This window comes from Mustela lutreola, chromosome 9 (genome assembly GCF_030435805.1).
Source record: "Mustela lutreola isolate mMusLut2 chromosome 9, mMusLut2.pri, whole genome shotgun sequence".
In the NCBI taxonomy this organism is placed as follows: domain Eukaryota; kingdom Metazoa; phylum Chordata; class Mammalia; order Carnivora; family Mustelidae; genus Mustela; species Mustela lutreola.
The window spans coordinates 114,165,656-114,182,139 of NC_081298.1; the positions used below are offsets into that span (position 1 = coordinate 114,165,656).

Consider the following 16,484-nt stretch of genomic DNA (forward strand, 5'->3'; position numbering starts at 1 on the left):
CATTCATTGAGATTAGTCCTTCTCTTTCCCAAATGCCAAAGTTTAAAAGTTCCTGTAAAAAGTCATGACCACTTAAATTGTGTGGCATAATTCTGTGGCAGTCTTATGATAACAGTGCTATCATCCTATTAAGATGCATTATTGTCAGAACAGGTATCCTTTTTCGTTGGAATTTTTGTGATACCCATGTGAAAGTTGACTAATCTTATTTATGATGTATTATCTTTTCTGTCATTTATTATGTAAGAACATTTATTATGCATGAAAACACAAATATTGAAGAAGACAAAATTTGAGTCTTGTCTGAATCAGGATTTTGGTTTTGTTTTTCATCAGTTATCTTTTTGACAGGTGCTGGAGTACTTAAATTTAAGTTAAAGGGCTTTTTATTTAAATGCAGTGTATTGCTTAGAATCCTTATATTGCTGGGCTTCATATTTTTGTGACCTAGAATTTGTGTATCTTAACGAGGCTGAAGTGTTAGTTGTCTCTTTACAGGAAAATAAAGTATTGGTGTTTAAACAAGCATTTATTTTAAGGGCCTAGTTAGTGTGTACTAGGTACTATTCTAGATCCTGGGCTTTTAAGGGAAGAAAGATGGATTTAACAGTTTACTTTTATTTGAGGAGCTCACAGCCTGGCTCCTATTTTTATAGATTGGTAAATGAATTAATTAAAAGCAGTCTAAGTGCTAGACAACTGTGTATTAAATGATGTGGAGACATGGAAAAGGTTGCACCTTTTCCTGCACAGTGTTGGAAGGCTAGTCAAAGGAGGTATCAGGATTTAGCAATATCTTGTATAATTGTGCATTGGGCAATATTTTGTATAATTAGAAAACACTTTAAGTACACTATATTCTAGTGAAAATAAAATTCATTTAAAATGTTAAATATTACCCCTTCATTATTAAAACCATGCTTGAAATACAGTGACTTAAGAAGGGGACAGGACGGGAAGCTTTACTTTGTACTTCCCATTGTTAGAAAACATTTTTTTCCTCAAGAAGGCATTTGAGTTGAGGAGATATATTGTTAGTCCCTTTAAATTTCAGTTCTTAACTCTCTATGTGTAGCATTCAGTGGAAATGTTTAGTTAAGGATACTTGTTTTGCTACTTAACTCTCTAAAGAATTACTAAAAACTCTTTAAGTGTAATTACAACCTTGTGCATGTTCATCTATATAATTCACTTAAAAAGGGCACCCTATTCTATATCTTTAAAAAAATTATTAACTACAGGGCATCCGTATGGCTCATTCAGTTGAGCGGCTGCCTTTGGCTCCGGTCATGGTCCTGGGGTTCTGGGATCAAGCCCTGAGTTGGGCCCCTTGCTCAGCAGGGAGCCTGCTTCTCCCTCTCCCTCTGCCTGCTGCTCTGCCTCCTTGTGGTCTCTCTCCATCTCTCAAATAAATAAATAAATATTATTACCTGCATGAAGCAATAATAGAAATACGTGAATGTGTATATATACAGCATTATTGCAGATCTTACATACAAGGTCAAGATTTTTGTTGCTTGTTCTCTTCTGTAATCATTTTTGCTTCATTATAGCTTGATGTCAAATGTCTTATTTGAGCATTTTTCTTTCTAAAAACTGATTTTTACAAATTTTAATTACAAAAGCAATAACCATAAATGAAACTTGCATATATTACTCAAATTCCCAGAAAAATACTGAACTTAAATAAATATGTAAACCACAACTACAGACTTCTGACATCTTTTATTGTTGGAAGTCCTACTATGCCTTTTTTTGTCAAAGAACATATAGCAATACAGATTTATTTGCAGTCTGGGGTTTCTCTTGAAATGTATATATTTGTGTATCATGATTTGTAATATACTACTCTTTTGCTTAATATGTTATTTTATACTATTAGGATCTACAGCTAGAATATGGACAAGGACACCAAAGTAGTTACTTTTTGGGTGCAAACAAGTAAGTAAAGTACTTTTTAAATTAAATTTAAATTCAAGAGTACTTAAGTTACTTTATATTTTAACGTATTTATTATATTTTGTATTTATATTTATTGTATATTTTATTATATGTAATAATTAATATATGATATATTTCAATACTTCCAGAAGTAAAGTCTGGTAGGTATGTCTTATAATATGCTTTTAACTTTTCTTCATTGCTGCTTTGCTAATCATTTAGTCAGTAATTGCCTTAATGGGGACAGTCATCATTTTTGTATCAAGCTACTTTGTAGACCTTACTTGTTAGAAAAATTGAAGTACATTCCAACTAAAATAATATATGTTTCAGGATTCTTTTTTCTTTTATTTTTAAAATTGGCCTGGTTATTCCTTATAAAACTTGTGCTGGTGCATATTTCAGGTGTGCTCGCTCTGAAAATAGCTGGGAATATTCACACTGTTTAGAAATCTCTATCCTGACTTTTAGCTGTTAAGAGCTTTTCAGAAAGTAGATAGTAGTGCACATGTGTCTGGGGTCTTAAGCATGATCAATTCATGCAGGAAGTAGATCCAACAATTATTAAAGACCTCCTGTATGCCAGGCACTGTCTGGGTGATACAGCACTGGGGTGAAAACACAGCTTGCAAGGTGTAACAGTTTAAGTTGCTCGCAGTCCTGAGTCAGCACGGTAAGGGGGGACAGGACTCTTGCTGTTCCCAGTAGGTTCTCATTTCCTGAGTTCATGAAGAGATTATCATTTTAAAATCTTAATTTTAAAGAAATACTGTTTAAATTGCCGAAATCTCCCAGCAATGTAGATATTAATAATCACAACAATCTAAAATGTCAACATATGATTTCACTTACATTAGAGAGTTGAGAAGTATATATACAGCCATACTTTAAGCACTTGAGAAATGGTGACTAAAGACAAGTAGCTCAGACTTAAAGATAATGCAAAATCATGTCTCTCTCCTTTTTTTATAGACTGAATGTTTACATACACTCTTTTCTCAACACAGAGAAAAGACTTTGAATGACAACCTAAAGAAATGATACTAGTTTTGATTTAAGCTGAACTTCAGTTAAATACAATGAAGTTGGGTTTTTTTAAATTAACCTAATTTAGGTTTCCTAAAATGGTAAAAAAAAAAAAAATTAAAATAAAATAAAACTTCCCTAGTAGAAAAATGAAATTCTATCTAAAGAGTTAACTATATGCTATTTATAATCTGTCCTGATTTGTTGATGGACAGCAAAGAAAGCTTGTCTTAGAGTGGTTAGCAAATAAAAATTCTGGAGTGCTTTTTATGGTTTGTTTTTTTGTTTATTTTGTTTTTTTGTTTTTTTTGGTCTAAATTTAAGGTCACGGGTTTTAAGGACCTGCTTAGCAAATTTTGGTATATTTAAGAGACAGTGGATAATTTGGAGAAATACTTCATTTATCCTTTTTTGGTTCATTTTAAATATATTTTTTGAATTACATACTTGCAAAAATGCAAAGAGAAAAAAAGAAGGCCCGTCACTAAATCTTTTCCAGACTCCTTAGTTCCCATTGTCTAATTTCTGATTGTTAGATATTTTCATAGTATATAGTTACTTTGGCTAGGTAAAATGTTAATAATTTGCCCAACCTTCATTTTTTGATTAATTGGATCCCTGCTTAAGGAACTGTATTCTATATAACGAATCACTGGCAAGGTAGGCTGGCCAGACATTTGACCTTTGGCTGTGTTTCGTGTATAGGTATATACATACATGTGACATGAGCATGGATGTAGCACTTCTCTTACTGTACTGATGTCTGCTTTATTCTTGTGACTAGGCAGTGTTTTAAAACTCACAGGATTTCCTGCTTTCTCCATAGGTGATCAGGCAGACAGATTTCCATTTATGGGTTTCTACCTATTTCCAGACCAAACAGGAACTAAGATAGTTTTTTGTTTGTTTGTTTTTTTAACAGAATGATATGTATTTCGACTTACTGGGTTTTCTTTTCTTTTGAGTGCTGTTATTATTGGGATCAACTTTTCTGATCACTTAAAACCAACAAAATGCTATTTTCAAAAAAAAACAGTTATTTCTGATTTTGTTTTTAATGTAGAATAAAAATTCTAAAGATGAATTCTCTTCTAAAGACTTAAATATTGGTGAAAAGTGTAACTGAATTACACAGTTCCTGACACAATTGAGTGTAGTAGTAATAAATGCTAATCTGGAGTCAGAACGCTCTGTTCCTGTAAGCTATGTGACTTTGAGAAATTTACCTCAATTTTCTCTAGTAAAATAGGGATTATAATAGTCCCTGCCTTGTAAGGTGCCAAGGGTGAAATGTAGTAATCATTGCAAAGCATTTAGGACAGTCGGGGTTTAAGAAATATTTACCAATTACAGTCGGGGTTTAAGAAATATTTACCAATTACCCTCCGTAATTTTGATTGTAAGAACAAATGGATATGAGTGAATAAAACTGCTCTTTGGGTTTAAAGAAATAGGAAGTTTGTTTTATATTCAAATATAATCAGGACAATACTTAAAGATTATTTTGAACCATTTAGGCAATTTCAGATTTTAGCAACATGAATTTCTTAGCTAATTTGAATATGCTAAATATTTTGGCTATGGTTTTTAACTTCCCTGTATCTGTTTCTTCACTTCACCAGTTAATCTATGATTGCATATTGTTGCATTTTTAACTTTTCATCCAGATTTCCAAATTATGTTAGATTGACTTATAATTCACTATCTCTGGGCATCATTTTTGTTTTATTTTCTTCATTACTTTCTGAAATTTCCATAAGAATCCACGTGGACTAGTAAATAGTGATACTGTTTATTTTATCAGTGTCACATTTTTCTCTAGGGCTCTCAAGATACAATATTTACTGTAAATGAACCTCTTAGCAAATTTAGCCATGTTTCATTTTCTCTATTATAAAGCCTGAAAAACAAATCGTATATCTTTCTTTACATTAAAACTTCATGAATTCTATAACTTTATTAACAAAATATCTGCAACATGTCATAGGAGATTTACAAATAAATAAAAAATTTACGTGAGTCCCTAGCCATAGGGACTTGGCCATAGCTGCTTTTCTGCTTACTAACTTTTTTCTCTTACTGTTGGAGAATCTAACACTCTTAGGAAGATCCTTTTTTAAAAAATGGAATACTATGTAAGTCCAATTAAATATGGTAATTGAAAATAAATTACATTTTTAATTTCCCTCTTAATTATTTTCAAATTTGAATATTCTCTACTGGATAAAGAGGTGCCCCCCCCAAAACTGTTGTCATGTGTTTAAAAAAGAAGTGTTTTTTTGTATCTTCTAAAATGATATAAAAGCCCACTGTACACTTCAGAGATACTATGTTTAATTTAGTAAAATAGTTAAAGCAGTGTTTCTTCAATTTTTGGTCTCAGGATCTTTTACAGTCTTAAAAATTATTGAGGACTCCAGTGAGCCTTTGTTTATATGGTTTATAACTGCCAGTATTTATAGTATTGGAAATTTACACTGAGAACTTTTCAAAATATTTCCTTATTTAAAATAGTAATATATCTGATACATATTAACATAAGTAACATTTTGTGTGTGTGTTTTAAAAAAAGTTACTCATCATTAAGGACCAATTTAAATGCCACTTCTTTATGATACCTTCCTTATAGCACCACTTGATTTCTCTCATGAGACTTAGAAGCAGCAAATAAATGTGATAATAGACTCTATTTATGTTGATATAATTCAAAAGACTTTTTGTTGAGGCCCACTAATAACATTTTTTATGAAAAACCACTGTTTTCCTGAAACAAAGTAATAGTAATAAAAGTGGCATTGTTTTTTATTTTTTTGCGAATCTCTTTAATATCTGGCTTAATAGAAGACAGCTGGGTTCTCATATCTGCTACTAATCTGTTTTGTTATCATGCATTTTTTAATCTCTGGAAAACTCCAGAATTTCATTCTCAATGAAAGAACAAGAATGCAAAAGGTAAATGCTTTTTTGTATTATATGTATTATGAAAATAGTTTTGTTCTTGCAGACGCCCTACAGGAGACCAAGGGACCTCAGAGATCCCTAGACCACACTTTGAGAATTGCTAGTTTAAAGAAATGTTGCTCAATCATAATAAAGAAAATGCAAATTAAGCAGATACTATATTCTAAATTCTTATTCTAAGCACTTTACCCATATTTGGGGTATCGTCAGATAAACACTTGGATGTAGGTGCTGTTACAATTCCTGTGTTACGGATAAGGAAACTGAACCACAGAGTAACTTACTGAAGGCCACATAGCTTACAGGGATGGAGGCAGGACTCAGATTCAGGCTGTCTTTGCTTCACAACCTCACATCATTTTGCTATCCTGCTTCTAGTCAGAAGCTCCTGCCTTCCGAGAGCTAGCCCTTGATGAGCTTTGTGAGTTAGATGATAGATTTCACTGAAATACCTCAGGCTTTTTTTTTAACCTGCAAAATAAGATTTGCAATTAGTTTATGGCTTTCCTATGTCATTTGAACTTGAATTAGAGCTTTGTTATTTGTTAATACTTAGGTTGTTAGTAAGCTGGCCTAATTAAAATATTTAAAGACCAAAATCTATTCTATTAATGGCTTAGACCAGCTAACCATACCTCTCAGTTTCTCTGATTTTATGTTTGGATAATTCTAAGCGCAGTTTTTTCCAGTATATATTGGAGGGGAACATAGTTAGAAGGTACTGCCTTACAGCTTTTGAGGAGAGTAAATTTCTGTTGACTCACTTTTACCTCAGTAATCTGTTAGTAACCGCATTTCTCCCTATCCCACTGGCTTTAAGAAAGCTGCAGAGTGTTTACACTTGCAGTGTAACGTAGGAGGTAGGAGATAACGCTGTATGAACTTGCAGTTGAAAGAAGTAAGGGAACTCCAGGAATGCCACGAGTGCGCTCTTACATTCCTGAATATCAAAGTTTCATAAATTGCTCCTAATGATAAAATCCTCGCACCTGGTCTGATACAGGCTTAGTCTCCCAAAAGTGTAAATGTGTTTGCCAGTACACCACTGGAGAACAGATCCGTCAGGTAAGTGAGTGTCTTCTGTGGAAGCAAAGTGCTACTACATTCATGTATTCACATCACATGCATGCATGCTTTTGCAGAGATCCAACATGTTGAGTTTCATTTTGTAGGATTGCCTGAGAGCATGTTTTTTTAAAGTGTGTCACCTTCCTTATTTTAAGAAAAAGAAAATATAATTTCAGGTGTCAGGTAAAATGTTCCAGGGAAAATTTGAATCCTGGAAACCCCTGACTATGACCCTGCAATTATGGTTTTGTCAGTCCTATTGTGACATTTCATGGTGGGTTGTCCTCTGTTTGAATTGGTATTTTCCAGTAAACATTAGGATTTATTTTGTTCATTTCAAATACATGTATAAAGACATTAGCAACAGAAAATACAGACATATCGTTAAATATAACTTGATGTTTTATGGGATAGAGATCATTGTAGCAGATGTTAGTAAATAGGAAAAAGTAATTTAAAAATTTGTGGATAAGGTTAAAGTGATGAAAATAGCGTACTTGGTATTCCTTTGCTTATATATTGACAATATTTTTTGTTTTTGTTTTAAGGAGTCTTCTGAAGTCTGTTGAAGAAGAATTACATCAGCGGTAATTTTGATTTTGAATTACACCTAAAATTCTTTATGTTATAGATGAGTAAAGTCTGCTTGCCCCTTCTCTGTCATATAGCCTAAGGTGGTTTTGTTGTTGTCTAATTCTGAGTTCTGCAAAGCTGCACAAATAAAATTCTGTCTTCCAGTAGCCCTTTCTGCATTTTCTAAAATTTGCTCTTAAGCCATTTTGGTAAAGTCCATTTAGTGACAGTGGAATTATCCTTTGTCCTTAGAGGGCATGTGGCACATTTAGAAGATGATGAAGGGGATGATGATGAATCTAAACAGTAAGTTCTGTTTCTGTTTTTGATTTAAAAAAAAAGAAAAGGTGTCATTTGACTTGATTTCATAAATCTGACAGCTTATACTGCCAGGAATTTTAATATCGTTAGTAGTAACACAGTATTATGTGTTATACCACAGTTTCTTTCTCTTTCTTTATTCTAGTTGTGTTAGCTCAAGGAACATTAACAAAACACCATAACCTGGTGGTTTAAAAATTGATCTCACTGTTCTGGAGGCTGGGAGGCTGAGGCTCAAGCTGCAGGCCAGTTTAGTTCCTGGTGAGAGGTCTCTTTCAGGCCTGCCAGATGGCTGCCTTTTCTCCCATGTTCTTACTTGGGCTTTCCTCAATGCATGCATGCAGAGAAAGAAGTCTCTCCCCCTTTTCCTATGAGGACCTCACTCTTAAGACTTCAGTTAACCCTCCACTAAACACTAGAATATGAGCACAATTTAGGCAAGTTGTCTGCCTCTCTGTAACAAGGATCCCCTTTCCTCCCGTATCCAATAATATGGGCATCATTTCCATCTAAGACCTCAATAGGATGGCCTTTAATGTCCACATTCTACCAATATTCTCTTAGTGACTATTTATGTATTCGCTAAGAAGATGGAAACTCTCTCCAGCTCTCCTTTCTGGCTCCTCACCAGAATCACTCTTAGCATCCTCAGTTCTAGCCTGTACCTTAGAACTCTTCCAGCCTCTACCTATTATTCAGTTCCAAACCTGCGTCCATGTATTTGGGTACTTGTTATAGCATTACCCCACTTCTTGGGGTGTGTCTTAGCTTCATCTGCCATAAGAAAATACCGGGAACTGAGTGACTTGAGTAACAGAAATTTGTTATGCTCTGGGATCTTGGATGTCTAAGATAAATTGACTGCCCATTCAGTTCCTGGTGGGGTCCTATTCATGGGTTGTAGACAGCTGCCTTCTTGCTGTGTCCTCACATGGTCTTTTCTCAGTGTGTACACAAAAAAGAGAAGGAAAGAATAATCTTTTTTCCTCTTATAAGGTCCTCTTAGATCAGGACCCCATCCTTAGGACCTCCTTTAAACTAATTACCTTCTAGAAGCCCTAGGTCCAAATACAATCACATTGGAGATTAGGGCTTCAACATAGGAATTTTGGTGGACAAAATTCAGTTCATAGCACTGGCTGATGACAAAGAACTTTGAAAGAAACTAATTGACAAAGGTAGTAAATATACCTTGTAATTTAATGCCGTCATGTAGTAATTGGTAGATGCTATAATTATTACTAAAACTACAAAGAGGCTTGTCCTTGGTTGATTAAATTTCATCTGATATGTTTTAAATAAACACAGTGGATATAAGTGGTTTTTTGGTTTGTTTGGTTTTTTTTTTTTTTTTTTTTAGATTTATTTATTTATTTATTTATTTGACAGGCAGAGATCACAAATAGGCAGAGAGGCAGGTGGGGGGTTCGGGGGGGGGGGGCGGAAGCAGACTCCCCGCTGAGCAGAGAGCCTAATGCGGGGCTGGATCCGGGGCTGGATCCGAGGACTCTGGGATCACGACCTGAGCCAAAGGCAGAGGCTTTAACCCACTGAACCACCCAGGGGGGCCCCATTATGTAAGTGTATATTTAAAGAGGGAATATTTTCACTTATGTAAGCATTGATGCTTAGTTATTTTTTAGACTTTTCCCCCCTTTAAAGAAAGGTGCAATTTCATAGTAGAGTAACACCTGACTGGCAGCGGGAGGCATGGAGGCATAGGTTTTCCTTTATCCTCACTGTTTGTGACCTTGAATCAGGTCACTTAGCTTCTCCCGGCCTCCCTTTCCTCATCTGAGAGTTCTTGCTCGATCATCTTTTAAGTTTGCCAGTCCTGAGTTGCAATGAATTTTAGCTTCAGTCAAATAAATTCTACCTAAAATTTTCCAGCAAATACGTCTAGCTTTTGATGAGCTTCGTCAGAGATATTTCTTATCTAACAGTAGTAAAAATGAAGCTTACATTGTAATATATTTTTATACCATATCATTTTGCTATTTTTTCCCAAACTAATTGCTGCTTATGTTTTTTAATAATTACCTTCTAATTGATATAAACTGGAACTGTAGTTATCTTTTCCTGTTTTAATTTGAAACCAAGAAAGCATATCTCCTTAATTACTTCCGAATAAAACTTCATTCAGTATAACTTGAACATTCCACAGAATATTTGGAAAACACTCATAATCTCAGAAAAGAGAACTTGTTTATGCAAATATTCTTCCATATCTTTGAAAAATTAATTATATTTTAGTACTAATTCAATTCTGATTGTAAACTCTCATGTTTTTATAGTTCAACCATGAAAGCGAAAGTTCCACCTCCTTTGCCACCAAAGGTAAAGTAGGTTTTTCAATTTGAATTATGTGTGTGTGTTTGTTGTGATTGTTCTGCCACCTTAATATTGGATTAATATTTCCTCTATAGCTTATTTTCACTTGGGATCTACCAAAAAAAATCATGAATAAGTTACTAACCATGATACAGATGACTGTGATTATTTTTGTCTTTTTTTAATTATCCAACTTGTCACTTACTGTTTATTCTAAATAATAAGTTCTAGAAATTTGTACGTGAAAATGATTAAGTTAATGGGTTAATATTATTTCACCTGGTTAGAAATCTCACATATTTTTGTAAGATTTTTTTCCTTCAAAATCTGTGATCTACTAGTAACTGATTTCTTGAGAATGGGTAAAGGATAATGATTTATCATCATAGATATGTAACTGTCAGAAGGTACTTTTACATTAAAAGTACAAAATAGAGTAATTTTCAAAATTTTTTTAGCAACAAAATCCTTTTGTTACTATGTTAAAAAACATAAAATACTAAAATTACTCTCATATTTTTTAAGACAAAATGAGTTGATATAGGTAGTAAAAATTCATGAGTTTATATGCAGAGTAAATTTTAATTATAAAATTGAACTCTTTATAAAAGGAGCTGTTCCAAGGTTTAAAATCAGGGGTTATAAAAGAAAGTCTGATCAGTCTTGGCAACTAATATGTTACTGTATTTTGCTTTCATGCTTTTGAAAAAATCATAATTCACACAGTACAGTACTTGCTTATTTAGTTTTACATTAGAATTTCAAAAAGTGCTGAGCAATCTTCCTAATAATGGACACATTTATAAGAACTTATAAAATCTCGAAACTGTCAGCAGACTGGAGGTTTTTTTCATTGTCTGCACAGAAAGTTTCTTAGCCATTCCATATTGCTTGTTAGTATTCTCCAGTATGATAAAAATTTTAATCGGTATCTTCTCCTGCCCCAGTCTGAGAGATTAAACATTAACATAAAATCCATAGTCATCTAAAAGAGACAGTTTAGCCTTATAAAGAACTGAAATCTGATTAGCCTGAATGTTTAAAAAGAGAATCATTTAAATCAAAGGTCAGAAAAAATAGAATATTCTTTCTTAGCAAGTCTAGGTAAGAAGGCTTATGAAGGAATTAGGGGCTTTTTTTTCCCCTGAGAAAACACCTTATTGTACATTTTAAGGATGTATGTAGGATAATCTCAGTCAAGTAGTTGAATAACCTTGAAGTTTAGCTAGTAAACACACTTCAAAAATGTTTAATATTTTTCCTTTTGAATGAAACATGAATAATTTCATGTTTAACCATTGGTCTCCTTTTCTGTATTATTTCAGCCTAAGTCCATATTCATACCACAGGAAACTCATTCTTCTGAGGATGATAACCAAGGAACTATCAAGAGATGTCCCACCTCAGAGAGCCCAGCAAAACCATCCCAAGTTCCGCCAAGACCACCGCCACCCAGATTACCTCCACAAAAGCCCATTGCTTTAGGTAATGGGGGTAGGGAGGGTGAGATAACCACATTACCGGGGTTTAGTACTGCATGAAAAAAATGGAGGGTATCTTTCTTTTAAGAGTATTTGAAACTCCTTTGAGAGAGTGGAGAAGGAAGACAAAAAATAGAGATGTTTTCTGCTTTTGCCACATGATTTGAAGTATTTATATGGCAGGATTACCTGTGACTCATTCTGGGATTCAAATGTCCTTGTTTCTCATTTCTTATCTAACCTCTTCCCTCTTGGAGAATTGTGAATGTTAAATTCATCATTTATCTTAGTGTGGCAGCAGAAGAAACAACTCTGAACAAACAGGGAAAGTGTGTTTTGGTTGTAGGCTACTTGTGTTTTAGAAAAAGAAGGGAGGGTACTCTAACTTCTTCATCTTATTTCATTTAATCATTTTTAGAAAAATGATTGTCACTCTTGATAGGTATTTGCCTCCAAATTAATACCCGATGATGCTGTTTTAATACTTTATTCTTGCACATTATGCACAAGCAACGAAAAAAAAAAGGAATTTAAAAAAGAACTACTAAAGTTTCCTGGATAACATAGTGTGAATTGCCCCTTTCCTGAAAGTAGTTATATATACCTTTGTCTTTTACACAAATACAAGTGCTTAGACATAACCTCATTTTAAATTTGTTTATATGGAAAAAGAGATACAAGTAGCAGAACATGTGTATCAAACTTCTTTGAGTACTAAATATTTCTGATTGGGTGATCCCAAGTGAAGACAGAAACCATCTGAGAGATCGGATTTTTCTTTCCTAGTTGATGATTTTCTGAATAAAAGTTTTCATGAAAATTAATCCTTTTTAAATATATTTAAACATCTCACTGAAGGAAATGGAGTGAGCTCCTTCCAGTTAAATGGTGAACGAGATGGTTCATTATATCAACAACAGAATGAACACAGAGGCACAAACCCTTCAAGGAAAGAAAAGAAAGATGTACCAGTAGGTATTTATATTTATAACCTCTACTTGTTCTTTTTCTTTCTCATTGTTAAGTCAGTTTTGTTATTGTAATTAATGAAACTTTAGAATTATATATTTTACAATATGGTATTTAATATAATGAAAATGGGTTGCTTAAATCTTTAAAAAAAAAAAAGCAACTTTGCTGTGGCAAACTTGAATGATGGCCAATTGGTTACAATCGTGGATTATAAAATGTGACCTTCTGCATACAGATGACTATTCTCATGGTGATGAGATTGATTCTCACAAAGTTCCTTTTTCAGTCTCAAAAAGTTATGGAAAATAGGACATGGACAGATGAGGGAAGCTAGGACTTACTCAGGACAGATTTTTAACTGTAGATTACATAATTCATGGTATTATACTCTTACTCAAAGAAAATACCTAACAAGGAGGAAAAATTATTTTCTAGTAGATATAAAATATTACTTCAGGAAAGATGAAATTAACCTTAACAGCTATTCCTGTTATAGATAAATAAGTGTTATCTATCAGGGAATTAAAAATATTTTAACATTTGTAAAGAATCTCTTCATCATCAGATGACAAATGTCTGTCATCATAGAACTTAAAGCAACAAAAAATCCTTAAAATCCCCAATTCAGCAGATGAGATCATGAGATAAGATGGTATTTTTTTTAAGTTTTTATGTATACTAATATTTGTTTTTATAGATATTTATAGTGTATTTAAAATGTTTATGTGCACATAGCTATGATCTTAGGTAGAAAGCACACTGCTAGAGGCTTTTGTACTGTATCTGATAAACTTTTTCTTAAAATATTTCATGGTAGGGGCACCTGGGTGGCTCAGTGGGTTAAGCCTCTGCCTTCGGCTCAGGTCATGATCTCAGGGTCCTGGGATCGAGCCCCGCATTAGGCTCTCTGCTCAGTGGGGAGCCTCCTTCTCCCTCTCTCTCTGCCTACCTCTCTGCCTACTTGTGATACCTCTCTCTCTCTGTGTCAAATAAATAAATAAATTCTTTAAAAATAAAAAGAAAAGTAAATGTTTCATGACATAATATGATGTACCATTTTTTATTTTCAGTTAAAGCTCTTAACTGGGATTATCCATCATAATTTATGAAATTTAGGTAGGATGTTGTTAACAAAAGCATAAAATGCCCTTCAGGAATAAGTTTTTATGAAGTCTGTCCAGCTGAGCAGGGCCTTTTTGTTTTCATCAGTGTAAATTTTAGCAGCCCTGTTAATGTAGTAGTACAGATATACAGCCTTACACCTGCAGTGCGGTGTAAGAACCTTGAGAGTTGTAGATGTGTTTTATGTATGCGTTTTTAATCCACTCTATTATCTATTTCAGTAGGATAAGGAACTACTGTTCTGTAGTAGTGAAACTAACAGTCTCAGTAATTCTGAAATATGTCCATAACTGTATCATAGGATAAACAGTATCCATGATATATTAAAACATGATTAGTTTCTGCAGCTTGAAATTATTTATAGCCAGTTCTGCCAATACTTAATGTAAATCCAGTTACAACATTGAGAGCTCACTAATTAAAAATGTTTTGCCAGAGTAGGTGATCTAACATAATTTAAGGATATCAATATAAAACTAAGTACATAAATTATTTGCAAAATGGAAGAACATTATCAGAAGTTATTGGCCATGAGAGGCTATACATCCTCATATATCTATCTGCAAGATAAAATTTCAAATAGTCTTAATTTCAGAAGTGTCTAGTAGTTACAGAAGTAGTACTCCATAGAATACTTCATTTGTATTATGTATACAAAATCAACTAATAGCTTTTTAATTTTTGTCACACTTAGGTAATTTTGATTCAGATTAGAAAAAATTAAGATGTCATTCCTTAAAATATTAAGATTAACCTCCAAAGAAGTATAAACTTTCATAAAATAGAGTTTAAAGTATCATTCTGGGATGACTAGGTGGCTCAGTTGATTAAGTATCTGCCTTTGGCCCAGATCATAATCCCAGGGTTTCGGAACCTAATCGACTTCACTTAGTAGGGAGGGAGCCTGCCTGTCCCTCGCCCCCTGCCAACTCCCCCTGCTTGTCCTCTTTCTCTATCTCTCTCTCTCTCTCTTTCTCTCTCTTTTTCTGACAAATAAATGAATAAAATCTTAAAAAAAAAAAGTGGTTGAGTTTATCTTGAATTAGGAAAGACTATATTTTAAGAAATAAATAAAATATCCTCTCTCTCAAAGAGATTCCTTCTCCAGGGGACAAATCATATACTTCAGGCACGTAGCCCCTTGGAAAAATATCTGGTATTCTTGAGCATGTTGTAGGTGAAGGATTATGCTATTTTTACTCTCCTTATACTTATCAGTATACTTTGACCAGTGATTGATACATTTGAATTCATCAAAATGTGAAACTTCAGTTGACTTTGTAAACAAGATTAAGACAATCTACAGGCTAGGATAAGACATGTGTAATGTATTTAATAGATAAAGTATTCACATCTAAAGGTCCTGGTTGGCTCAGTTGGTTAAGTATCCACCTTCAGCTGAGGTCATGATCCCCAGGTCTTGGGATTGAGTCCCACATCGGGCTACTTGCTTAGCGGGGAGCCTGCTTCTCCCTCCGGCTAACACTCCCCCTGCTTATGCACATGCGCACACGCTCTCTCTCTCTCTCTCTGAAAAGTAAGTAAAGTCATTTTTTAGAAAAAAAAATTTCAAATCTAGATTACATAAAGAACTCCAAGAAATAGATAATAAAAACATAACTCAGTAAAAAAAAAATGGGAAAAGACAATTCACAGAAGAAAAATATACAAATAACCAATTCACTGTTTTTCAAATATTCTCAATCTTCCTGACAATCAGTCATGCAAATTAAGGAGAAAACATTTTTATTGATCAGTTTGAGAACATTGAGTGTCTGTGAGATCATAAGGAACCAGTGCTCTCCTACATTGCTGATGGGTATGATATGAGATGAGTACTCAGAAAGTTTGGCAGCCAGAATGTAGGTTCAGCCCTTTTGTTCCAGTAGTTTCTCTTCTTACAGTGTACCCTAAAAAAATCATTCACATATTGCATAGTAAGGTACATGCAAGGGTGACCATTTCTGCATTTTTGGTATAGTAAAAAATGGAAGATAACGTAAATATCCAGTAATAATTAGAGAATAGCTAAATAAAGTATGTTATATTCATACTGTGCTACAGTTAAAACAAATGAACCAGATCTATGTGTACTGATATGAAGATCTGTCCAAGACCCAACATTAAGGCAAAGAAGAGGTTGATAAAACAGTGCGTGACATTTATGTTCTAAAACAAAAAGTGTTTCCTGTAGGGAATCATACACACACACACACACACACACACACGCATATACATACACATATATACATACATACATACACATGAAAGAGGTATGAAAACATACACAAATACATGAGTTCATATGGTTATCTAGAAGAAAGGGAGGGTACACACTAAATCAGTTTTTGGGGAGGTGGGTACCAGGAGTAAGTGGACTATAGAAGGATTATAGGGAACTTCAGCCTTACCTATATTGTTTCGTTTTACAAAAAGAAAGGGTTCATGTATTTTATTTTGATACATGTGTTTGAAATACAGTATTTTATACCAGATAGCAACAAAAAGTGTATTCATGCATGTATTCTTTTTCTAGAAGCCTATTAGTAACGGTCTACCCCCAACACCTAAAGTGCATGTAAGTATAAATATCAAACAGGTTGTTTTCAAGCTAAATACAATGAAAGATAATTGCTTGGCTCTGTATCTTTGGTTAGATTTTCTACTTGTTTGAAAGAATCTCCTTTA

General features: G+C 33.7%; 1 protein-coding gene across 9 annotated transcripts in view; it reads left to right on the forward strand.

The window, feature by feature from the left end:
• Positions 1-16,484, forward strand: part of MAP4K3 (mitogen-activated protein kinase kinase kinase kinase 3) — a 209,373-nt gene that overhangs the window by 163,080 nt on the left and 29,809 nt on the right. For 4 of the 9 annotated variants that reach the window (XM_059188514.1, XM_059188517.1, XM_059188520.1 and 1 more), the window contains 8 exons: positions 1,883-1,941; positions 5,884-5,919; positions 7,545-7,583; positions 7,822-7,875; positions 10,185-10,227; positions 11,547-11,706; positions 12,561-12,673; positions 16,333-16,374. In XM_059188514.1, coding sequence (XP_059044497.1) covers positions 1,883-1,941; positions 5,884-5,919; positions 7,545-7,583; positions 7,822-7,875; positions 10,185-10,227; positions 11,547-11,706; positions 12,561-12,673; positions 16,333-16,374 — 546 coding nt within the window. The remainder of the gene's footprint in view (positions 1-1,882; positions 1,942-5,883; positions 5,920-7,544; positions 7,584-7,821; positions 7,876-10,184; positions 10,228-11,546; positions 11,707-12,560; positions 12,674-16,332; positions 16,375-16,484) is intronic. The other 5 variants (XM_059188515.1, XM_059188519.1, XM_059188518.1 and 2 more) reach the window with 3 other exon arrangements.